Source organism: Bubalus kerabau, chromosome 4 (genome assembly GCF_029407905.1).
Source record: "Bubalus kerabau isolate K-KA32 ecotype Philippines breed swamp buffalo chromosome 4, PCC_UOA_SB_1v2, whole genome shotgun sequence".
Lineage (NCBI taxonomy): Eukaryota > Metazoa > Chordata > Mammalia > Artiodactyla > Bovidae > Bubalus > Bubalus kerabau.
Window position 1 is genome coordinate 26,138,522 of NC_073627.1, and position 26,918 is coordinate 26,165,439.

Below are 26,918 nucleotides of genomic sequence, written 5' to 3' on the forward strand. Positions count from 1 at the left end.
GTATAGTATATCTTATCATTCCATATCAGTATATTTTCTTCTATAGTACAAATGATTAAATTATCTTCTTTTTTATATCTCCCCTTTCAACAGAATGGAGGAGCAGAATAAACTGGAACAGGGAGAAGCCTGAAGCAGAGAATCAGAAGAGAGAATTGTGCAAAGCTCTGAGTAAGACTTCATGAGAGCTAAAATTTAGCCAGTGAGAAAGAGAATAGAAGGAAGAAGACAGATTTAGAATGAAGAATTAATAGGCTTGTTGATGGTTTGGGGAGTAAAGAGGAGTGACTTCCAGGATTCTGCCTAGGGGGTCAGGACCTAGTGAAAGCAGAAATAGACTTTAGGGGTAAGCAGAATATAAAATAATGAGTTCAGTTCTGGACACTCAATCAGATATGATTCTTCTGGCTACAAAATAACAGAAAATCTGACTGACAGAGGCTTAAGCAAATACAAGTTTATTTTTCCTTCAAAAGAAAAAGTCTGAAGACTGGTGATTCTAGGCATGATGCAGGGTCCCAACAATGGCATGAAGAACCTAGGTTCTTCCCTTATTTCTGCTCTAACACCTTACAGCAGAGTAATGTCTTACAGTGGGTACTGCATTTCAGTGCTTTATTTTGACCTCCCAAGCATAAGATCTGGAGAAGGAAATGGCAACCCACTCTAGTATTCTTGCCTGGAGAATCCCATGGATGGAGGAGACTGGTAGGCTATAGTCCACGGGGTCGCAAAGAGTCAGACACAACTGAACGACTTCACTTTCTCTTCCTAAGCATAAGATCGCCATGTGAGAAGCTATCAGAAGTCTTCTCACATTTCTTTGGCCAAAACTGTATCTTATGCAAACTCTAGACCAACCACTGGAAAAACAGAATGGCTTTCAGATCATGAGTCCTTCCCTGGGAAGGTGGGGTGATGTTGTCTAGGAAGAATGGAGGGTGGCTGCTGGAGAGGCATACAGCAGGGTCTGTCCCAGCTTTGCAAGTTTGAGATATCTATAAGATAATCTATAAGACACCCGAAAGGAGCTGTCCAATATGCTGTATAGTGCCTTGGAGAGAGAACTGCAGTTGAGCTGCAGAACTATGCAACTGCTTACAGAGAATGTGATGAGAAAGAGGCAAGCCTGAGAAATAGCAGTGAAGAGGGCAGGGTAGAAAAACAAGCTCAAGCCAAAGCCTAAACTAAGAGTATAAGTACAAGGAAGAAGGAAAGCAGGAGAGACCATTATCATGGGGACCAGCAGAGGGAGAGAGTGTTTATTTGCTTTTGCTGTTTTTATTTGCGTGTTTGTTTTTACTTTTGAGGAAAAGGGAGCTATTAATATTGTCGCATGCTGCAGGTACACCAAATAAGATAAGGTTTGAACAGTGTCACCCGGATGCTGCAATCAGCAAGTTACTGGTATTTTGGCAAGAATAACTTGATAGGAGCAGAGATTAGATTACAGGGGACTGAAGAGTGGCCAGAGAAGAAGCCAGAAATGGCTAGCCTAGGCTTCTAGTTCAAGAAGGGTGTCTATTAAAAAAGAGAGATACAGGACAGTAGCCAGAGAGGGAATCACTGTGTAGGATGTAATGTTTTTCTTAATATTAGGAGGGACTTGAGCATATTTATATGATGAATGGAGAGATGTAATCAGGAGGGAAAAGCTACATTTGAGAGAGAAGGTCTCTGGGGGGCAGTGGTTATAGCAGAGTGAAGATGACAACTATGAGTCAAAGCCTCAGTCCTCAAATAGCGTGAGGGGAGACTCTGAACTCAAACGACGACAGAGAACTGTAAAACCATGTAGGCAAATCTCAAAAGGGAAGAGGTTTGGCAAAAGATTGAATAGTAAAAGTCTAGAAATGACAAGCAAGGAGCATGAAGGATGCCAACAGCACTTCTGGAAAATGAGCAAGTTCTATTTAAGATAGCTGCAAGCAAAACAGTATCCTGAAGAACAGTCATGTTTTACTTGGGCAGGGATGGAGAAAAGAGGTTGAGAATATCGTGGAGTTTGATTATACTAGAACATGGATTCTAGGAAACACAGGGGGAAGGATTAGAAAAGAAGTCCTCAGGAAAGATGAAAGATGGTGGAAACAAGGAAGTGCAAAGCTTTATAGGAAAGATGATAACCAAAGGCAGAGGGCTTATGATGGATCATGTCTGGACTAACTGGCATCCACACTCCGACAGAACTCCAACACATGGGCAGCAGCCCTGTAACCTTATGCGACAGAATATTAGAGAAATGTCATCACAGGAGACATTTAAAGAGATGGATGCCATCTTTACAAATGGCTCTGTAACTCCTAATGCTCAATAAAAAGAATGTGTTCTATCTTTGGACAAGAATACGTGGGGCTGGCCACTGAATAGTAAATTTCAAAATATAGAGGATCTCTTGTTCTAATGTTTAGCCAAGGACCAGATAACACATTTATAACAGTTTCTCCCTCATTCGACTCACATTATTGAGCTCATATCATATGCCAGTACTGTGATAGATCGTTTTTTAAAAAATGAACATCCATGTGATTAAGAAGTTTATAATCTCCATAAGTATGTCTTCCGAGTTCTAAGAAACTGAGTTTAAAATGAACTTAAAAGTATGTGGTAGAGCAGTGATTCTCAAACGTTTATGTGCATACAAATAACCTTGGGATCTTATTAACATGCAGGTTCTGATTCAGTGGGTCTGATTCAATGGAGCCTGAGATTCTGCATTTTTAACAACTTTCCAGGTGATGTTGATGTTGCTGGTCCATGAGTCACTCTTGAGCATCAAGAAGCTAGGACTCTAGCAAAAAGGATTTCTTGCTTTACCTTTTCTATTTACACTGACCTATAAGGTCCTAAATTTTTTCCTCTTTTCCTTGTTAACTCTCTTACCCATCTGTTCTTTCTAATAAAAAGAGAGGTTAGGGTAGAAAAACTTACAAAAAGCTTGCTCTTCTATTAGCTACAAAAGCAACTATTAGCTATACAGACCGCTGTCGTGAACATGTCAACCATCTATCTCATGTGATTACATACTTTTGTGGAATCCCTACTATTTCAAACAGGGCACCTAGATATTCAGTAAAAGAATAAACAGACTGGGAGCAGCAATTAATTCTAGTTATGCCATATGGCAGTATAGAACACTGGCTGGAACATGAAAACTCAATTTCACAAGAGTCTTACTTATTCTGAATTTTAATCATTATAGGATCAGCAAACATATGTCTACCAACTTGCTCCATTTACACAAAATTCTAAAGAATAATCAGACTGCATACTCAAATATGATTGGTTTTTCCCAAATGGACTTAAAATTTCTCTTCTACTGGATTCTTAAAATCAAGTAGCTGCTGACAGCTCCAGTTTAATTTCTCTTTCAAACAAAATCTTCACACAGTACTTTTAACACATAGTATTGTTTGCTTTCTTACCATCTTCATGGTCAGCTCACAGTGTAATTTTGTACAAGTATAATTTTCTCTGGTTCTGGATTCCTCATCTTTGGGGCTGGCTCAGCTGCTGACCCTCCTTGTCCCTGTGAACTCCCTCCATCGTGCCTGTCACTGCTGAGACACCCGTCCCACCACATTCTCTCCATTTCACCCCTCTCCAGAATGGAGACATTATCATTTCTAACACATACTCCATCGCCTGTCCTATTAGAGCTAAGATACTTTCATCTCCTGTACATCTCATAATTTCAAGATAAGGACAGAAAAATCAGTTCTTTTTCTGTGAACTTTTGTCTCTGGTGCTTGAGAGACTATCCTGATATCCCCTGAACATGTTTTAGTGATAACATTTACTGCACCGGGGCCAAAATGATTTTCTGCCACTTTCAATTCTAGTTCAATGAAAGAATAAGAGCTTTGTTTCTAACCTCTGTCATTTTTAATACCATAAAATGATTTAAAAAATGTAAAATTGAGTTCCATTTCCTACTGGACTACCAATCTCATATTAGCTTTCCTTTTATCAAATTTATGAGAAAAGTCAGAAATTGCCTTTCCTTAAAAAAGATCAAAATCTCAGGATCTCCTGGGCAGAATGCTTGAATTGAATTTGAACTCTCAATAATTGCTAGCCTGGAAGTCTTAAAGAAGTATAAAAGTTAGATACTTAAAGTTAGTTATGTCAGAAATAACAAACTGAAGGATTATCCCTTAGACTACTATCATCCAGAAATAATAAGGTTATTCTTAGAAAATTATAATCCTAAAAATATCACAGACATACTTATTACATTTCCAACATGAGGAAGTCTATGGTTTTCTGAAACCACAGTATGAATGAAGTCTATGGTTTCGAACTGCAAAGTGAAAGAAATGTTTTTTGCAACATCACATTATGAAATGTTTCAGATATGCATAAAAGGTAAATGAACACCCATATATGTGCATACTCATAATCTAGATGCTATGATTCACATTTTGTTATATCTGCTTTGTCACTTATCCACCCATCCATCCATCTTGTTTTTGATGCATTCCAAAATAAACTACAGATGTTGCTCGACTCTAGATGCATATATAATTAACTAAACTTCAATATTTATTTACAGTTCCTTTAAACCAATAAGCTTTTGAAAGATGCCAATTCTTTTTTAAAATAATGGCTTGCTTAAGTAAACTATGCGACCACTTAGAAATCTTACATTCTAAATCCTAATCTTTTATTCATTCTCTTACTTTGAGTAATGTCACATATCTTAGTTTTATCATTAACAAAAAAACAAAGGTTCTTGGTAGACATGATAGGAGGTCTTGATTATCAAATCATAAAGTGAACATTGTGGTTACGGCAGAATCCAGAAAAGAGAGACACTCCCTTAATAAAACTGAGAAATAGCTAATTGGAAATTATGTGGGCATAAAGTTTTCTATAAATTATAATAACTCAACAAGGCTCACAAACTCAAGAGGGAGCTTGAGGGTGAGCATTTAATCATAACGCATAAGCGTCACTGTATATCTATGATAAAACAACTTGATTATTGAAGACTGAGTCACTCCAAGTGGGAATTTCATAACAAGGCACTAGCATCAAACTGGAATTTTCTTGGCTTTGTGAAGCTGTAACTGGCTTATAAACTCCTTATTAATTAAGTAGAGTGAGAACTGCCACAGGAATAGCTGCCCCTTCCTTTATGAGCTGTTTATTCCCCTACACTGATTTTTCTTTTTTTTTTCCTTTTAGAAGATTGGCCTGAAAGGGGCATTCTTTGAAGCCTGAAGAATCAAAGCTGCTGCAAAGCACTGCTGAGAGTTTCGAAAGAATTATGAAGGAACTACATTGGACCTGAGGCGATAGGCTGAGATCTCCCTAAACAGGTCAGCAGTTGGTCTGCAAAATATTCCCATTGCCAAGGAGGCAGTGACATCTTGTGTAAATCAAAAACTAAAACCCTGAGATATCTCATTTCCATTTTAAATGCCTGGGGGTTAAATATGGATATCTAGCACTTGAGAAGTTCCTGTGGGATTGATTTTTTTCTTGTCGTTTCTGAGCCTTTTGCTGGGTGTGATAAGGACCACATTTCATTATCAACCCTGCTAGTGCTGCACTTCAGGGAGACTAGATGAGGCTACACAGTCGGAGAGAGGATCCGGCTTCCAAAGAAGAAATGATTCACATGTTGTGATTATAAAAACCCACTTTAGGCCCAACTCATTTTCAACAGAATCATGAAATAAAATGAAATCCCAAGGAAATGAAATTTCCTGTATCATTTTGCAAATTAAAAAAAAATGAAAAATCATAGTGATACCATAAAAGAAATCAAATTTTTGAGGCTTCAAGGTTTGGTTGGTAATGTTTGCATTTTTGTAACATTTGAAAAAACAATCCCAAATAACATTTTGGGGGAGGCAACTGAAAAAGAAAACACAAGATCATGGTTAGGCAAATCTTCAACTGAATCAGACAATGTTACAGAAAAAACATCAGAACAAAGACTTTGAATTCTGAGAGCTGACCCAGTGCTCTTGCATTTCTCTCCCCTTTGCTCTAATTTCAGTGTAACACAGGAAGTGGATACAGGATGGATCTACATCAGAAATAAGAGAAAACCAGCAAATTAGAGATAACCACAACCAGGAGGGCCTCACGCCACAAGTTTCTGGAGATCCATAAATAGATGAATACAGAGAGGCATTTTTCCCCCCATTGGCTTTCTATAAGCAGAAAAAATAGCACACGTTGAGACAAAAGACTAGATCCAGATCAAGTGAGATTTAAAATCAAGGCCAAAGTAAACATTGGTAAAATGAAGACTGTAATTTCATATAAATGATCTTTTCACACAATGTATGAATTAAGAGCCCCCATTTATAGACAAATAGAAAAGCTTCTAGTATTAAAAAAATTGATACTGAGGATTTTCTGAGATCTTCCAAGACAAATCCATTTCAAGTAGCTAATAGGAATGTGCCAAGTAATAATGATGGCTATAATTCTATTAGAAGTAAAGCAAATTCAGAGACCTAACTATAGGACTAAATAGCAGTGTTCAGCTTATTCTAACGGGTCAGTCCAACCTGAAGGGAGAAAGCTCAGTTATCTACCTGCTTCCCAGGTTTCATTTCAAATGACCTTTCACTCTTGACAGAACATGTTATTCTGTTTAATGAGCTCAGTACTGGGAATGTTTAATAAAAATGTTTGAAAAAAACAAGATTAAAAAAAAACCCACTTACTAAAAAGTTATTGTACATCAAAATTACTCATATAAAATATTTATTTTATGGGATGACCAAAGGGAGAGGCTTCTATCTACTAACACCACCAAAATAGCCCAGTGTAAAACAAAACAAAAATGGATCAATTTAATCTTATAGCTGGTACCAAATCCAAGACACCTATTCAAGTGAAAGAATAAACAAAATAGTCATCATCATAAAATTAAAAAGGAGTCATACACTTCAAGGCTGCTTTGAAAGTAGAGGAAACTTGCTATGAAAGAACATATAATAAAATGATCTTCCTTTCCAGGTTAAGCCGAGAGACCAACAGCAAGTAATATTATACCAGTTTCACCTGTAGACCATTTCAGACTAAAAGAGAAACAAAAATAACCCTTTACTACTCCCAGTAAGTATATCTCCAAAAATCTTTAACACAATTGTGAAATCTCAACATACACTCACTAAATAACAGAAAACTAGTACAGGGATTTAGCCTATAATTGATAACTTGAGAGCCGTGAAGTTGTGAGTTTTTGTTTGCTTTCTTGGATAAGGGTGAGAAGCAGAGATAGGACTGGAAAAGGAAAAAATGAATTTTTAAACTTCAAGATGTGGTCAAATTATTGCTATGAGTTTGAAGCCTTTTCAGAGCTCTTTAAACTTAGATTGCACTAGTACCTACTACCTTTTTTATTTCTGCATTGGCACTGAAACGCCAGTGAAAGTAGCAAAGTGAATAGAAAGAGAAGATACAAACAAATATCTAAACTTGTAACACAAATGTACCAACAACACATTTCACATTTCTTCTCCTGATAAGCACACTTCATCTGAATGTTTTTTGTTTGGGAATTTTAAGCTCAATAACCAGCATTTAGGAAAAGTAACATTCTCCATGTAATTAATGGCGATAATATTGACAGCATATCACTTTGAAAATCTTGCTCTCAAGAGTTACATTGGACTAACTCCTTGTCTTTCCTCCAATACAAAGACACAAGAACAATATATTCTTAAACTAAATTCTGTTTTAAAGCTAAATCCATGGTAAGCTGATAAGAAAAACTTGAAGTTCCCAAAGAGAACTGGAATTATTTTTATGATATTTGTACTAACATATCATGTTTCATGCAGAGCTATATGCTAACCACCCACAATGAGACATGTTCAAGATATTCTTTCAGTCTGTACTTTAAAAGCACTGGTTTTGTGGGGTTTGTGCCATAATCCTGTTACATAAAGTTATTTCTTTATTTCTTTCCGTTTCAATATGCTATTAATCTACCTGTCTCTTTTTGGAACTCCTTTAAGTTTCACAAAAGAAAACAATACTCTAAATTTGTTTCCACTGGCTCTAGACTTCACTTCCAACAGTGAGCATAAATGACTAGCTGTTCCAAAATGAGCCATGGAGAATTTATCCCTACCTCAGCAATAAAAATTTTCTATTTTCTTCACCCTTTCCCCCATTCTCAATGCATTCTTGCTGTCAGATGGCCTCCCCTGAATCAAACTTAAGAAATGCTCAACTGTTTCTGCAAATGCATAAGAATGCCCTTAAACGTCTGAGTATAGATGAAGTATGTTTCATTCCAGGTGCCTCACAGCTGGCACTGGTCCTGCAGTGACCACCGCAATAAAACAGGAGGAGCCTCTGCCTGGCTTTCATCCTAATCATTCTCTAAAGAGCTTGCTAAAAACTTGGACTCAGAATGTGAAAGCTGTTAGTTTTAGGGAGAAGGTTTAAATGAGGAGGCAGTTTGAAGAAGAGTCATGAACATCACACTTCAGGACATCAAATGCCACAACAGGACTTCATTTCCTTGGAATTACGCAAAGTGCCATCCGTTTTTTATTTGTCTTATATGGAAAATATTATCCTTCATTGGTAATACTCTTAAGCCAAAAAAACCCTATAAAGACAGAAATACAGATATGATTTTCAGTCTGGGAAGACAGAAAAGCTACTTGTACTGAAAAACAGATGAGCACTTGGAGGACATCCATGACTCAACACGACTATCATTTTCTGGGGTCAGTCACTCTAGGCAACAGAAAGGTGGCAAACAGAACATAACAGCTGTGATGAAGTCAGATGCTTTAATTTACAGCGAGTCCACAGTCATGGCAAATAGCACTGAATTCTGAGCCACCATAAAAATTACGGCCAAGCCCCTAGAGTTTACCAGGAATCAGTATTTTCCCATCACTCCACTCTATTCTCAAGCAGCACAGCGTTGAGGAAACAATTAAAGGAATTAAAGCAAGGACACAACAAAGATAGAATGGAAAGTTTTTGGGGGGGCAGTATATGTATATATGGCATTTATATTTATCTAGTGTCTTTCCCAGATTATCCTGCTAGAGATTTCTTACCCACCTTCGGCCCTAATGTGCCAAGTTAGTAGTTTTAGACAGATGCCTACCTCCCCCACAAATTTACCAAATCCCTAAAGTTTTATTGCTTTAATATGACTCAAGATAAAACTTTTAAAGTGGCTTTCATTAATTCTTTAGATGTTACCTGGCCATTTTCCATATACATTTAACTCAAGTTTGATGATTTCCAAATTTCCTTTCATACTCAGCCTCTGGGAGAGATACAACTTCCACGCAAAAAAAAGTAAATGTGATTGGCATTGTACAAGCTTTCAGTGCTCTCAAAGCAACTGCTACCAATACATATAAGTACATAACATCAACCACCCATACATGGGGCCATACATGCAATGTGGCTGAAAAAGAAGATTCAGTAAGACAAGGGTTACATTATGGGATGATGATTGAATGGGTAAATTTAAGACAATTTCAAACAGCTTGCCAAAGGAAATCCTCATTTTTCCATTTTCTTGTACAGTATCTAATTTCTGGCTCCTCATTTCCTCCTGATCTGATAATTATGAAATTCTAAATAAAGTGTCATCTTTCTTACAACAAATCAATGAACAGAAAGCTCCCATCAACAATGCAGATGTTTCCTAAAACCCCTGCTGATTATTTCCTGAATATCTATCCCACAAACCACACAGCAAGTCCTTTGAGAACAAGGAACCCTCTCTGCCTCATAATAAATACAGCTTCTATGTCTGTGTGCATGGGTGTGTGTGTATGAGTGTGTGTATGCACTTAAAAAAGAGAACTAAGAAGTAACATGTAAGTGATAACAGTGAGATAACAGTGAGTCACCACAAAATCACCTTTTATTATCAATTTCAGATTGAAATTCAGTCCTTTCCAAGTGCTGCACTGCAAATAACGGGAAAGGAGAATTTCTACTCATTGTATATTTGTCTCCATAGATGCGATAAAATTATTTTTACATTCCTTATCACAGATTTATACCATTAACACCACCACATACACAATTATATTTTGGGCATCCCTCTCACTATCCTTGGTGGCTCAGACGATAAAGCGTCTGTCTGCAATACAGGAGACCCGGCTTTGATCCCTGGGTTGGGAAGATCCCCTGGAGAAGGAAATGGCAGCCCACTCCAGTATCCTTGCCTAGAAAATCCCATGGACGGCGGAGCCTGGTAGGCTACCGTCTATGGGGTAGCAAAGAGTCGGACACGACTGAGCGACTTCACTTTCACTCCCTATAATACAGTTTAAAATAATTCCATCTTTGTTCCTCATGCCATCCTTATAATAATCCTATAATACAAAGATCAACTTTGTATTAAAGAAATAAAAAATTCTTTAAGTTACTAACTGAGCCTTCAGATACACAACTAAGCCTAAACTTATCCACTAATAAAGTATAGGGAAGTTTGTTCTAAACACTCTTCCAACCTACCAAAAATTACAGATATTCTCACTTTTGCAAAAAGCTCTCATCTTTTGCATTCTGTTTGTTTCAATTATTCAGGGCAACCCAGGCTGATAATTACATAGTCCCCAGTTGCTGAGTAAAAGTGATGCTTAATTAGCCAGCAGGAAAGATCGATTAAGATCCAGCAGGGCATCTTGTGAAGTTCTCTCACATTCCTGGAGGGAATATATTCTGGCTGTGCCCTTCGAAAGGATAAAACTCCTTGCTTCTAAGGAGTTTCAATGACGTTTCTAAAGTAGATGATAAGATATTTCTGCCACACAAATGAAATCCCAGGTATAACACTGCTGTTGCTCTTCCTTTACTAAGAGTACACGGTTCAAACGTTTCAAATCACATTGCCTCCAAGTCGAAAAAGACTTAAGATTGTAACTCACTTATCCCCAACTCTCATTCAGTTATCACACTTCAAACAAGAAGTGGTTGAGGAATATACTGTAATGGAAATTTTTTATTTCTCCCTCCATCAAGCAAGTATATGCATCTGTCTGGTGCTCACATTCTAAAAGGCACAAACTAGGTGAGGGCCTTTAATTAAAAAAAAAACTTAATGAGCACGATATTCCAATCAGCCTGAGATTAAGACATTTTAATAGGAAGAGAGAATCAACTGAATAAGTCTAGTTTAAGTTTTCTATTCGGGAAGGAGATGAGGATATAAAATCAGGACTAAAACTCATAATGGAAATTATCTCATACTGCTTAACATCCTCTCTTTCAGTAATTTGGACAAGCATAAATATTTAGCTTTTCACCCATTTTGCAAAAGTGTCCAATAAAGACTAACATAACAATCCAAAGCTAAAAGCAGAATAACTTTCTTAACATACACAACTATAAAAATATTTCCATTGTGGTAAACTAACTACCCTAAATATGCCTGCCTACCTTCAATGCAATTCAGTAAACATTTAAAAGCCTCTACCAAGTATAAAGAACTATAATAAGTGTGTCTTACTTTGATAATTTATATACAATTAAAGTAGATTTTGCTGATTATAAATTGCTTTAAACTTTATGAAGAAGAATAATGGAACCGGTTTATACAAACCTAGCTTTGATTTGCTGCAAGCCCCGTAGAATATGGTCTCTGTTGTCCTTTGCACCAGCACTGAGGTTCTCATTCCGCAAACCTTCAGCCAGGAACTCCTCAGTATCTAAAAGAAAAGGAAAGCTGATCAACAGAAAAGAAAAAGTACCAAGAGAGAAGGAAGAAAATCTGGAGGATTAACAAATGGATATAAATTTCTCTTTAAAAACTTTAAAGTTGCAGAATAAGGTGATTGTAAGTAATGCCACAGAAGAGGATACTTATGTATATTTCACTTCTAGTGCCTGTAATATGAAACTGCACTAGATATACTATCAAGATAATGTTACGAATTTATACAGTTGGGTTACATAAGCATATTAAAATTTTGTTTTACATTCTCACCACTCAAGAACACCAAACAAAAAATCCTACATAGCCATAACTAGGACTTTTGATGGGGTATAAATTTCTGGAAATAAAAATTTCACTAAGGACCACCATTAAATTCCAAGATGTATGTCATATCTATTGCATATATCATTAAATAGGTTCCTCCAAGTTCCTCTGAAGGCTAAAGGATGAAAAGTTGAATTCAAAGGTAAAAATAAATGCTATCCAAAATTAAATTAATGTAATATGCCATATTAATAGGATAAAGGACAAAGACGATGTGATTGTCTCAATAGATGCAGAAAAAGCATTCAACAAAATTCAACAGCACTTTATGATAAAACAAACAAAAACACTCAACAAACTGGAAATAGAAGGAAACTTCCTTAGCCTCATAAAGATCATCTACAAAAACCCACTAACATCATACTTAATGATAGGTGAAAATCAATATACAGATCCCCCCTCTTTTTTAATAAAGTCAGGGTGCCAGAAAAGGGAGCTCTAAGGCCCTACCCACCGATGTCAACTGCAGACCAACAGGAAGAGATATATCACTGTATCTCCAACAGGGAGAAGGTTCCTACTTTACTACAGCAGGAGGAAGGAAAAAATTTCTCCTTGTCCTGCAAGAGTCTGGCCAATGAGAGCCTATTAACAATAACTCAGTAACAAGAAGCCATTACACTTGCAACTCCCAGTTTTCTCCAATGGTCTTTTTGTTTATAACAGCTCCTCCCAGTTCCTTCTCCTCTATAAAAGAAAGTTCCTCTCTTTTGTTTTCTGGGCTTGCCTGTGGATAACCATGATTGCACGTCCTTAATTGCAAGTCTTTGCTGTTTCCAAATAAACCATTTTGCAGGTAAAATAACTAGTTGTTTTACTGTTTTAGGCTGAATACTTTCCCCCTGTTCCTAAAGATCAGCAACAAGACAAGTTGTCTGCTCTTACCACTTATATTCAACATTGCACTGGTGCTAGACAGGGCAAATATGCAAAAAATGAAATTAAAAGAGTCTAGGTTAGAAAGAGGGAGAAGGCAATGGCACCCACTCCAGTACTGTTGCCCGGAAAATCCCATGGATGGAGGAGCCTGGTGGGCTGCAGTCCATGGGGTTGCTAAGAGTCAGACACGACTGAGTGACTTCACTTTCCACTTTCATGCATTGCAGAAGGAAATGGCAACCCACTCCAGTGTTCTTGCCTGGAGAATCCCATGGACAAGAGAAGCCTGGTAGGCTGCAGTCCATGGGGTCGCACAGAGTCGGACACGACTGAAGCGACTTGGCAGCAGCAGCAGCAGGTTAGAAAGAAAGAAGTAAAACTATCTCTACATGCAGATGATATAATCTTGTACATAGAAAACCCTAAGGAATCCACTGACAACTATTAGAACTAAAAAATGAGTTCAATAAGTTTGCAGGATACAAGATTAATATAAAAAATCAGCTGTATTTCTATACAGTAGCAATGAACAAGCCAAAATTAAATTAGGAAAAATTAAATTAGGAAAATTCCATTTAAAATAATATAAAACAGAATTAATACTAAGGAATAAATTTAACAAGAGAAGTATAAAACTTAAACTCTGAAAACTACAAAATATTATTGAAAGAAATGAAAGACCTTAAATTAAAGGAAGAAAATAAATGGGAAGACATCCCATGTTTACATATGAGACTTATGGCTATTAATATGGGAATATTTCCATATTGATCTAAATAGTCAATGCAATCTCTATAAAAATCTCAGCTGGATTTTTTGCAGAAACTGACAAACTAATCCTATAATTCATTTGGAAATTAAAGGTACCCAGAATAGTCAAAACAATTTTGAAAAAGGAGGACAACTTTCCCATTTTCTGATTTCAAAACTTACTACAAAGCTACAGTAATCAAGACAATATGGTATTGGTGTAAAGTCAGACACACAGATCAAAGGAACAGAATTGGGAATTTAGAAGTAAACCCTCACATTTATGTTCAATAAATTTTTGACAAGGATGACAAGATAAAACAATGGAAAAAATTGTTTTTCAATAAATGGTGCTGGAACAATTAAATATCCACATGCAAAGAAATGAAATTGAACCCTTACCCATATAATATACAAAAATTAACTCAAAATGGATCTAGACCCAAACATAAATGCTAAAACTATAGAAGAAAATAGGCATAAATCCTTGTAACCTTGGATTAGATAATAGTTTCTTAGATATGATGCCAAAAGAACAAGCAACCAAAGAAACAAATTGACATCAAAATTAAAACTACTGTGGTTCAAAGGATGCTATCAAGAAAGTGAGAAAATTTTTGCAAATCATGTATCTAATAGGAGACTTATATAGAGAATATATAAAAAGCTCTTACAATTCAATAATAAAAAGACAACCTGATTTTAAAACAAAGAACCTAAATAGACATTTATCCAAAGAAGATATACAAATGACTAATAAACACATGAAAAGATGCTTAACATCAGTTGTTATCAGGAAACAATAATCAGTACCACACTGAGGTTCACATGGCTACTGTCAAGAAGATGGACAATAATGAGTGCTGTTGAAGATGGAGAGAAATTAGGATGCTTATACATTGCTGCTGCTGCTAAGTCGCTTCAGTCGTGTCCGACTCTGTGCGACCCCATGGACTGCAGCCTACCAGGCTTCTCTGTCATGGAATTCTCCAGGCAAGAACACTGGAGTGGGTTGCCATTTCCTTCTCCATATACATTGCTAGTGGGAACGTAAAATGGTGTTGTTACTTTGTAAAAGTCTGGCAGTTCCTCAAAAAGCTAAAAAGAGAGCTGCCCACCAATTCCACTACTAGGTATATACACGAGAGAAATGAAAACAAGTGTTCAAATAAAAACTTGTACACAAATGTTTGTAGCAGCATTATTCTTAACAGCCAATAAGTGGATAAATACTAACACTCCTCAACTGATGAACAGATAAACAAAATGTGGCAGCAATAAAAAAGGAAATGCTGATACATGCTACAAGACAAATAAATCTCTGAAATCATAATTTCATCAATCAAAAGAAACCAGTAGCAAGGGTCACATATAGTATAATTCCATTTACATGAAACATACAGAATGGGCAAAAATCTATAGGAACAGAAAGTAGATAAGCAGATGCCTAGGGCTGTGGGAGAGAGGGATGCGGATTGAAGAATGAAGGCTAAGGGGGTTCAAGTTTTCTTTGGAAGATGATGAAAAATGTTCTAAAATTTATTGTGATGATGACTGTACAACTCTGTGAATACCATACTAGAAGCCATTGGACTGCACCCTTTAAATGGATAGGTTTTATGGTATAAGAACTACATCTCAATGAAGCTGTTAAAAAATAGAAACAAATGTACGAATGAATGGATGAGTGAATAACAACATCTACACATACCCTTCTGAAATTTCAAATTTTGAGGGTGAAAACATTCTTTAAGTACCCAGACATAAAAAAAAAAAAGAAGTAGTTTACAGAATAACAGAGTCAAAATGTCCTCTCCACAAAATAAGCACCCGAAGATGAAAGTTTTACAGTGTTTTAAAGGAAAAATACTGTGGGCAAGAATTCTAAACATAGTCAAGATGTTGGTTATATAACATGAAGGAGACCAGCAAAACATTTTCAAACAGTTGTGGCTCTGAATTTCTATCACGTACATTCTTTCCTGAAGAAAATCTTTTCAAGGACACACTGATCAACAGAAAGAGGTGGTGATGAAATTCAAACCAGCAAAATAAGTTAAATCTAGGTAACTGTGGTTAAATACGGTTTAAAACTTATTGTTAAAGCGTAATTCTTAATTAAGATATTTGTTAAAAAATGTAATAAGCATCTGAATACTAGTTAGGAAAGAAATAGAGAAGAAAACAAGCTAAATTACTCATTTACATAAAGCTAATGGGTACTATGCCATCTTGGACAATGATAATTAAAGAAAATGGGTTTAACTACGATTTTTCAAACACTAATGTAATAAGTGTAATAATGGGTTTCTCTGGTGGCCCAGATGGTAAAGAAACCACCTACAATGCGAGAGACCTGGGTTCAATCCCTGTGTTGGGAAGATCCCCTGGAGGAGGGCATAGCAATCCACCCCAGTATTCTTGCCTGGAGAATCCCCATGGACAGACGTGCTTTGGCAGACTACAATCCATTACAAAGAGTTGGACACTACTGAGCAACTAAGCACAGCACAATGTGAACAAAAAATTTGAAGAGGAAAAAAAATTTTTTAATATTCAATGTAATAAAACAGAAAAATATAATGTAGCAAATAATAAAACTCATAAAATGATATATAACTGATGACAATAATTGTGAAAAATTAGAGTCCTCTATTAAAAACAAGCTATAAGGATATATTGCATAGCATGGGGAATATAGCCTATGTTTTATAATAAGCATAAATTGAGAATAATCTAAAAAAATTTTTAATCACTATGTTGTACACCTGAAATCAATATAATATTGTAAATCAACTATACTTCAATTTAAAAAGAAAAAAGTTAACAGAAACAAGTGAAAAAAAAAGTAAAGAATTTCTATGCAAAAATATAACAGTTAATTTGATTACTGTTTAAAAGATATTCACCTGAAATAAAGTGAGATTGAAATTAAAAGAAGACAGATGTGCAAAATGTCCTAAACAAATTTTCTTAAAAGCAAGAATAGCAATAATTCATATCAAAGTAGAACACAAACAGGCCAACAGAGTCATTTTATTTTATATAAAGTACAATCCATAATAGAAATGACCTGTTATGTGCTAAGTAGAATAGTACTAAAATATATATAGTGAAAAATTCAAGAACTATAAGTAGAAATTACTGAAAAACAATTGTAAAGTCACTACTAGTCTCTAATAGACCACATGGATAAAAATATATAATTATAGAGGGCAGTTTATGTCCAATAGAAATAAAATTACACACGTAATTTAAAATTTTCTAGTTTCAAAACATAGCCCAAAAAGAGATAAAATTAATTTCAGTGATATTTATTTTATTTAACTCAATAGATACAAAACATTATGATTTGGGGCTTCCCTGGTGGCTCACTGGTAAAGAATCTACCTGCCAATGCAGGAGACATGAGTTCTATCCCTGATCTGGGAAGACCCCACGTGCCATGCAGCACCTAAGCCCATGCACCACAATGACTGCGTCTGTGCTTTAGTCTGGGAACCGCAACTACTAAGCCCACCTGTCACAACTACTGAAGCCCAAGCACCCTAGAACCCATGCTCCTTAACAAAAGAAGCAACAATAGAAACAACGAGAAGGCTGCATATACCACAACTAGAGAGGAGCCTCTGCTCGCCACAACTAGAGAAAAGCCTATGCAGCAATGAAGATCCAGCACAGGCAAAAACAAATAAATAATTTTTTTTAAAACCAAAATAGTATGATTTCAATATGTAATGAACAAAAAATAATTATTGAGCTATTTTGCCTGTTTTTGTATTATATCTTCAAAACCTATGTGCATTTTACATTTAACAACACATATCAATTCAGACTAGTCACATTCAAATGCTCTGTGGCGGATTCATTTTGATATTTGGCAAAACTAATACAATTATGTAAAGTTTAAAAATAAAATAAAATTAAAAAAAATAAAAAGAGAAAAAATAAAATAAAAATAAAATAAAATTTAAAAAATTAATTAAGCACTGGATTACAAAAAAAATCAATAATTTCTTAAAAACTCAAAATTAGAAAGATCTATTTTATAATTAAAACAAAATAAAACTAGAACTTAACATTTAAAAGAGTAAAAAAACTCTCCATACTTAGCATTTGAAAACACATGCACACATACATTGTGGGTAGTAGAGGAAACTCAAAACTATAATTACCATCTATTGAGAAAATAGCCTGTGTAAAATATTACGAAATATAACCAGCATTGTACAGAGTGATTTCTTATTTATAGACCTTTATAGACCTCAATGGAGAAGGCAATGGCACCCCACTCCAGTACTCTTGCCTGAAAAATCCCATGGACGGAGGAGCCTGGTAGGCTGCAGACCATGGGGTCGCTAAAAGTCGGATACAACTGAACGACTTCACTTTCACTTTTCACTTTCATGCATTGGAGAAGGAAATGGCAACCCACTCCAGTGTTCTTGCCTGGAGAATCCCAGGGACGGGGGAGCCTGGTGGGCTGCCATCTATGGGGTGGCACAGAGTTGGACATGACTGAAGCGACTTAGCATAGACCTCAATATTTCCAATATTAAATAAGAAAGAATGAAAAGAAATACATGAAGCAACAAATTCAAAAAATCACAAAAGAGCAATAAACCAGCCTATGGAAAGCAGGAGAAAGGAAACAATAAAGATAAAAAACAGAATGAAAAAGTTAGAATGGTGGTTGTCTAACAGTGCTCTCTGGAGTCATGAGCGTCTGATAACAAAGAGGACACTAATAGATGGAGAAATATACCATGTTCATGGATTGGAAGAATCAATATAGTGAAAATGAATATACTACCCAAAGCAATCTATAGATTCAATGCAATCCCTATCAAGCTACCAATGGTATTTTTCACAGAGCTAGAACAAATAATTTCACAATTTGTACGGAAATACAAAAAACCTCGAATAGCCAAAGCAATCTTGAGAAAGAAGAATGGAACTGGAGGAATCAACCTGCCTGACTTCAGGCTCTACTACAAAGCCACAGTCATCAAGACAGTATGGTACTGGCACAAAGACAGAAATATAGATCAAGGGAACAAAATAGAAACCCCAGAGATAAATTCACGCACCTATGGACACCTTATCTTTGACAAAGGAGGCAAGAATATACAATGGAGAAAAGACAATCTCTTTAACAAGTGGTGCTGGGAAAACTGGTCAACCACTTGTAAAAGAATGAAACTAGAACACTTTCTAACACCATACACAAAAATAAACTCAAAATGGATTAAAGATCTAAACATAAGACCAGAAACTATAAAACTCTTAGAGGAGAACATAGGCAAAACATTCTCCAACATAAATCACAGCAGGATCCTCTATGACCCACCTCCCAGAATATTGGAAATAAAAGCAAAAATAAACAAATGGGACCTAATTAAACTTAAAAGCTTCTGCACAACAAAGGAAACTATAAGCAAGGTGAAAAGACAGCCTTCAGAATGGGAGAAAATAATAGCAAATGAAGCAACTGACAAACAACTAATCTCAAAAATATACAAGCAACTCCTGCAGCACAATTCCAGAAAAATAAATGACAAAATCAAAAAATGGGCCAAAGAACTAAATAGACATTTCTCCAAAGAAGACATACAGATGGCTAACAAACACATGAAAAGATGCTCAACATCACTCATTATCAGAGAAATGCAAATCAAAACCACTATGAGGTACCATTTCACACCAGTCAGAATGGCTGCGATCCAAAAGTCTACAAGTAATAAATGCTGGAGAGGATGTGGAGAAAAGGGAACCCTCTTACACTGTTGGTGGGAACGCAAACTAGTACAGCCACTATGGAGAACAGTGTGGAGATTCCTTAAAAAACTGGAAATAGAACTGCCTTATGACCCAGCAATCCCACTGCTGGGCATACACACTGAGGAAACCAGATGGGAAAGAGACATGTGTACCCCAATGTTCACCGCAGCACTGTTTATAATAGCCAGGACATGGAAGCAACCTAGATGTCCATCAGCAGATGAATGGATAAGAAAGCAGTGGTACATACACACAATGGAGTATTACTCAGCCATTAAAAAGAATACATTTGAATCAGTTTCTAATGAGGTGGATGAAACTGGAGCCTATTACACACAGTGAAGTAAGCCAGAAAGAAAAACACCAATACAGTATACTAATGCATATATATGGAATTTAGAAAGATGGTAATGATAACCCTGTATGCGAGACAGCAAAAGAGACACAGATGTATAGAACAGTCTTTTGGACTCTGTGGGAGAGGAAGAAGGTGGGATGATATGGGAGAATGGCATTGAAACATATATAATATCATATAAGAAAGGAATCGCCAGTCCAGGTTTGATGCAGGATACAGGATGCTTGGGGCTGGTGCACTGGGATGACCCAGAGGGATGGTACGGGGAGGGAGGTAGGATGGGGGTTCAGGATGGGGAACACGTGTACACCCGTGGTGGATTCATGTTGATGTATGGCAAAACCAATACAATATTGTCAAGTAATTAGTCTCCAATTAAAATAAATTTAAATTAAAAAAAAAAGAAAGAGAAGGAGTTGGAGGGGTGTCAATTGAGTGAGACTCTGGGAAACTCCCTTCCTTCCCCTACAATTCCCCTTTACTTTAATCACAAGTGCTTGGCTTTTATCTATTTTTACACTGGGATTTCACATAAGATTTTAATTTTGAAAAGGGTTCCATTGCACAACTTAGTGGCTAAAAAACCACTTCAAAACCATTACTTTCACTGAACTTAAAAATAGTGAGAAAAACATATATAAATGCTAAATAAGTATAAAAGCTGGAATTTTTCAGGGGTTAAGGGGAAATCCAATAAATTGATGTACGATCAGCAAATGTAATCAAGGAAAAAGGAAAGAAAGCACAAATATACAGAAATTAGGCAGAATAAAAGAAGCAATAAAAACCATAATTTTTAAAGATAATGAACTATTTGACAAAATTGGTGAGATTTCAAGTTATTTTAATTTTCTTCTTTGTGCTTTTATGTCTATGTAAATTTCATGATAGTATCATTTTTATCCCTTTAAAAGATTATTTTCAAAAATAAGGTGCCATGTAAACAAAATAAAATGTCATGCAAATAAACTCTCAGTGAAAGTTTCTGAGAAAAATATAAATTTTTAAAACTGAATTTAGAAATGTAAAACCTGACTCCTGAACAGGCTAAAAACCAGGGGAAAAGAAGAAAAGATTGCTAAAATGTTTCTCTAAATTCATATTAATATAATTTTTAAGATGTTTTTCAAGTCTTTAAGTAATGAATAATTCTGGTTCTATATACATTATTTCAGAGCCTAGAAAAAGAAACTTCTCATATTATTTGGTATAACCTAGCACAACCATAGTTCTAAAAGAGCACAAAAAGGAATCAGTTTAAAGTTAATACAGAGGGAAGGGTGGGATGAAGTGATAGTTAAGGAGTTTGAGATTGACATGTACATCAGATCAGATCAGATCAGTCGCTCAGTCGTGTCCGACTCTTTGCGACCCCATGAATCGCAGCACGCCAGGCCTCCCTGTCCATCACCAACTCCTGGAGTTCACTCAGACTCACGTCCATCGAGTCGGTGATGCCATCCAGTCATCTCATCCTCTGTCATCCCCTTCTCCTCCTGCCCCCAATCCCTCCCAGCATCAGAGTCTTTTCCAATGAGTCAACTCTTCGCATGAGGTGGCCAAAGTACTGGAGTTTCAGCTTCAGCATCATTCCTTCCAAAGAAATCCCAGGGCTGATCTCCTTTAGAATGGACTGGTTGGATCTCCTTGCAGTCCAAGGGACTCTCAAGAGTCTTCTCCAACACCACAGTTCAAAAGCATCAATTCTTCGGCACCTCAGCCTTCTTCACAGTCCAACTCTCACATCCATACATGACCACAGGAAAAACCATAGCCTGGCAAAATGATAGGATACTGAAAGAGAAACTCCCCAGGTCAGTAGGTGCCCAATATGCTACTGGAGATCAGTGGAGAAATAACCCCAGAAAAAATGAAGGGATGGAGCCAAAGCAAAAAGAATACCCAGCTGTGGATGTGACTGGTAATAGAAGCAAGGTCTGATGCTGTAAAGAGCAATATTGCATAGGAACCTGGAATGTCAGGTCCATGAATCAAGGCAAATTGGAAGTGGTCAAAAAAGAGATGGCAAGAGTGAATGTCGACATTCTAGGAATCAGCGAACTGAAATGGACTGGAATGGGTGAATTTAACTCAGATGACCATTATATCTACTACTGCGGGCAGGAATCCCTCAGAAGAAATGGAGTAGCCATCATGGTCAACAAAAGAGTCCGAAATGCAGTACTTGGATGCAATCTCAAAAACGACAGAATGATCTCTGTTCATTTCCAAGGCAAACCATTCAATATCACAGTAATCCAAGTCTATACCCCAACCAGTAACGCTGAAGAAGCTGAAGTTGAACGGTTCTATGAAGACCTACAAGACCTTTTAGAACTAACACCCAAAAAAGATGTCTTTTTCATTATAGGTGACTGGAATGCAAAAGTAGGAAGTCAAGAAACACCTGGAGTAACATGCAAATTTGGCCTTGGAATACAGAATGAAGCAGGGCAAAGACTAACAGAGTTTTGCCAAGAAAATGCACTGGTCATAACAAACACCCTCTTCCAACAACACAAGAGAAGACGCTATACATGGACATCACCAGATGGTCAACACCGAAATCAGATTGATTATATTCTTTGCAGCCAAAGATGGAGAAGCTCTATACAATCAGCAAAAACAAGACCAGGAGCTGACTGTGGCTCAGATCATGAACTCCTTATTGCCAAATTCAGACTTAAATTGAAGAAAGTAGGGAAAACCACTAGACCATTCAGGTATGACCTAAATCAAATCCCCTATGATTATACAGTGGAAGTGAGAAATAGATTTAAGGGCCTAGATCTGATAGATAGAGTGCCTGATGAGCTATGGAATGAGGTTCGTGACATTGTACAGGACACAGGGATCAAGACCATCCCCATGGAAAAGAAATGCAAAAAAGCAAAATGGCTGTCTGGGGGGGCCTTACAAATAGCTGTGAAAAGAAGAGAAGCGAAAAGCAAAGGAGGAAAGGAAAGATCTAAACATCTGAATGCAGAGTTCCAAAGAATAGCAAGAAGAGATAAGAAAGCCTTCTTCAGCGATCAATGCAAAGAAATAGAGGAAAACAACAGAATGGGAAAGACTAGAGATCTCTTCAAGAAAATTAGAGATACCAAGGGAACATTTCATGCAAAGATGGGCTCGATAAAGGACAGAAATGGTATGGACCTAACAGAAGCAGAATATATTAAGAAGAGATGGCAAGAATACACAGAAGAACTGTACAAAAAAGATCTTCACGACCCAGATAATCACGATGGTGTGATCACTGACCTAGAGCCAGACATCCTGGAATGTGACATGTACATACTGCTCTGATTAAAATGGTTAGCCAGTGGGGCCCTACTGTGTAGCTCAGGGAACTTTGCTTGGTGTTATGAAATGATCTAGATGGGAAGAGAATTTGAAGGGGAATGGATGCATGTGCACATATTACTGAGTCATTTTGCTGTGCACCTGAAACTAACACAGCTAGTTTCATGTATATTATACTCCAATATAAAAGTAAAAGTTTAAAAATTTTTTAAATTAAAATTTTTAAAGTTAATATAGATACAAAAATCCTGAATAAAACACCAGTAGATCACACCTAACAGTATATTAAAAGAACAATACAATTTGTCCTGGTAATATAAAGATGTTTCAATATTATTGACATATTACATACTAATACATCTCTTATAAGTGTTAGTTGCTCAGTAATATCTAACTCTTTGCAATCCATGAACTGTTACTGACCAGGTTCATCTGTGCATGAAATTCTCCAGGCAAGAATACTGGAGTGGGTAGCCATTCTCTTCTCCAGGGGATGTTCCTGACCCAGGGATCGAACCTGGATCTCTGAAATTGCAGGCAATTTCTTTACCATCTGAGCCACCAGGGAAGCCCATTTATATAATAGGTTAAAAAAGAAGTTTATACAAACCTTTTTGCAAATGACAAAACTTTCTCTGATGATATTTATTATCTGTTTGTGACAAAACTATATTGTGTTTGTGTGTGTGTGTGTATTAGTTGCCCAGTTGTGTCTAACTCTTTGCAACCCCATGGGCTGTAGCCCCCCAGGCTCCTCTGTCCATGGAGTTCTCCAGGCAAGAATACTGGAAAATTCCAGGGACAGAGAAGCCTGGTGAGCTACAGTCCATGGGGTCACATATGTAAGTAAAAGAATACCTTTTCAACTAGCTTCATATTTATGGCCGAAAAACTAAATTGTTATTATTAAAGATTGTTTTTTCAGCTACTCCCACTGTCAAATAACATTGTTGTGGAGGTTTTACACAAAAATAAGTCTTAGAAGGGAAAAGAAGTCATTATGTGCAGATATTATGACCAAATACATATAAGCTTAAAGTATGAACTTGGAAAACTTTTAGAAATTTTAAGAATTCACTTGGGTAACCAGAAAATAAATGCTTTAAAAATTGATAGCTTTCTGGGCAACAGAAGAATAGCTTGTGTTGCAATGATTTTCCCACAGATAAGAACTGTCAACACTAGACAAAAAAATTAAGAGCACCTATTTTAGGGCACTGAACAGTAGCCAAGGGCTTCTCTGGTGGCCCAGCAGTAAAGAATCTGCCTGCAATGTAGGAGACAGAGGCAGGAGACAAGGGTTCAATCTCCAGGTCAGGAAGATCCCCTGGAAAAAGGAAATGGCAACCCACTCCAGTATTCTTGCCTGGAAAATCCCAATCCATGGGGGTCACAAAAAGTCAGATACAACTAAACAAAAAACAATGAAAGCAGTAGCCAAAGCAGGCAGAAATTGGTGGGGATTTGATCCTTGAAAGAAGAGAACTACTGGGTGAGACTTTTATTTATATAGCTTTTCACCTAAAGGTACTCCCAGTTCATTTGGTGTGGAGTGGCTGGGGAGCTGCTGCTGCTGCTGCTAAGTCGCTTTAGTCGTGTCCGACTCTGTGCAACCCCAGAGATGGCAACCCAACAGGCTCTGCCGTCCCTGGGATTCTCCAGGCAAGAACACTGGAGTGGGTTGCCATGCACCCTTAGGCAAAAAGCTTACTGGACTGTGGGAAAACACCAATGCCACAACTTAACATATATTTGGAGTCTCAGAAGAAGATTAAAACCAGAATAGGACAGAAAATGTACCAGAAGAAATAACAGAAAAAATAAGTCAAAAATTTCCCAAATTTGGTGAAAAAATAGCAATTTACAGATTCAAGAAGCTCAGTGGAAGCTCAGTTGGATAAATACAAAGAAAACTAAACACAGGTAAATTACAGGCAAACTGTTGAAAACCTAAAATAAAGAGAAGAATTTCAAAGAAGCCAGAGAAGACGATCCATCACACACAGAAGAATAATGATAGGAACAACAGTTGACTTTTCATCAAAAATAATGGAGGCCAGAAGACGCTAAAATAACATATTTAAAATTTTGAAAAGAAAAGGGAAAAAACTTGTCAGCCCAGAATTCTATATCCAGTGACAATAACTGTCCAAATGTAAAGACAAAATAAAGATACTTTTCATATGAACAAAAACTGAGAAAAATTTTTGCTAAGAAACCTGGTCTAAATAGAAATCTAAATGAAATTTGTCAAGCTAAAGGGAACTGACGCTAAAGGGAAACTCAGATCAACAGCAGTACCAAAATGCTAAATATGTGGGTAAATATAAAACATTATCACTTTTTTCTCTTAATCTCTTCAAAAGATAACTGGCAATCTGAAGCAGAGATTATAAAACTGCACTGCACAGCTTATAATATATATATAGCGATTTAACAGAGGATGGGGAAAGCAGAGTAAATGAAGCACCTTTAGTGGTATAAAATTAATTCTGAGTAGCCTGTGATAAGTTAAGGAACACACTGTAATCAATGGAACAACCCTAACAGACAAAATAAAGAGGAACAATTTTTTTAAAATAGAGAAATCAAAATGGAATATTAAAAAGCATTTGACTAACTTTTTAAAAGGGCAAGTATAGCCAAAAATGTGACAGCTGGAAAAGAAATAGTTCAATGGTAGACCCTAAATCCATCCATAGCAATAGTTGCATTAGTTGTAAATGAACTAAACACTTCAATTAAAAAGCAGAGACTGTCTAACTGAATAAAAATGCAAGACCCAATTATATGCTGTCTGTCTACAGGAGACACTTTTTCCTTCCAGTTTTATTGAGATATAATTCACATATAGCATTGTTTAAGATGCACAACATAATGATTTGACATACATATGCCATGATTACCACAGTAAAATTATACTTATCATCTCATACAGATAGAAAATTAAAGAAATAATTTTTTTCCCTTGTAATAAGAACTCTTAAGCATTTACTCTCTTAACAACTTTTATGTATACTGTTGTTGTTGTTTAATTACTAAGTTGTGTCCTACTCTTTCACAACCCCATGGGCTACAGTCTGCCAGGCTCCTCTGTCCATGGGATTTCCTAGGCAAGAATACTGGAGTGACTTGCGATTTCCTTCTCCAGGCAATCTTTCCAATCCAGGGATCAAACCTGTGTCTCCTGCATTGGCAGCCAGATTCTTTACCACTGAGCCACCAGGGAAGCCCTATATATACTGTACAGCAGTGTTAATTACATTTACCATCTTGTACTGCTAAGTCACTTCAGTCGTGTCCAGCTCTGTGCGAGCCCATAGACGGCAGCCCACCAGGCTCCCCCGTCCCCGGGATTCTCCAGGCAATAACACTGGAGTGGATTGCCATTTCCTTCTCCAATGCATGAAAGTCAAAAGTGAAAGTGAAGTCGCTCAGTCGTGTCTGACCCTCAGCGACCCCGTGGACTGCAGCCTTCCAGGCTCCTCCATCCATGGGATTTTCCAGGCAAGAGTACTGGAGTGGGGTGCCATTGCCTTTTCCGACCATGTTGTACATTACATCCCTAATACTTACTTATGACTGAAAGTTTGTAACTTTTGACCATTCATCCAATTCCCTCTCCCCCAATGCCCACCTTCTGCTAATCACAAATCTGATCTCTTTTTCTATGAGCTTGATTGTTTTTGAAGTATAATTGACCTACAACAGTCTGTCAGTTCCTGGCATACAACAAGCATGCACACTGTTGTTTCAGTCATGTCCTACTCTTTGTGACCCTGTGGACTGTAGCCCACAAGGCTCCTCTGTCCATTGGATTCTCCAGGCAAGAATACTGGAGTG

General features: G+C 36.8%; 1 protein-coding gene across 1 annotated transcript in view; it reads right to left on the minus strand.

The window, feature by feature from the left end:
- Positions 1–26,918, minus strand: part of SKAP1 (src kinase associated phosphoprotein 1) — a 308,245-nt gene that overhangs the window by 247,419 nt on the left and 33,908 nt on the right. The window contains exon 2 of the mRNA XM_055576087.1: positions 11,564–11,669. Coding sequence (XP_055432062.1) covers positions 11,564–11,669 — 106 coding nt within the window. The remainder of the gene's footprint in view (positions 1–11,563; positions 11,670–26,918) is intronic.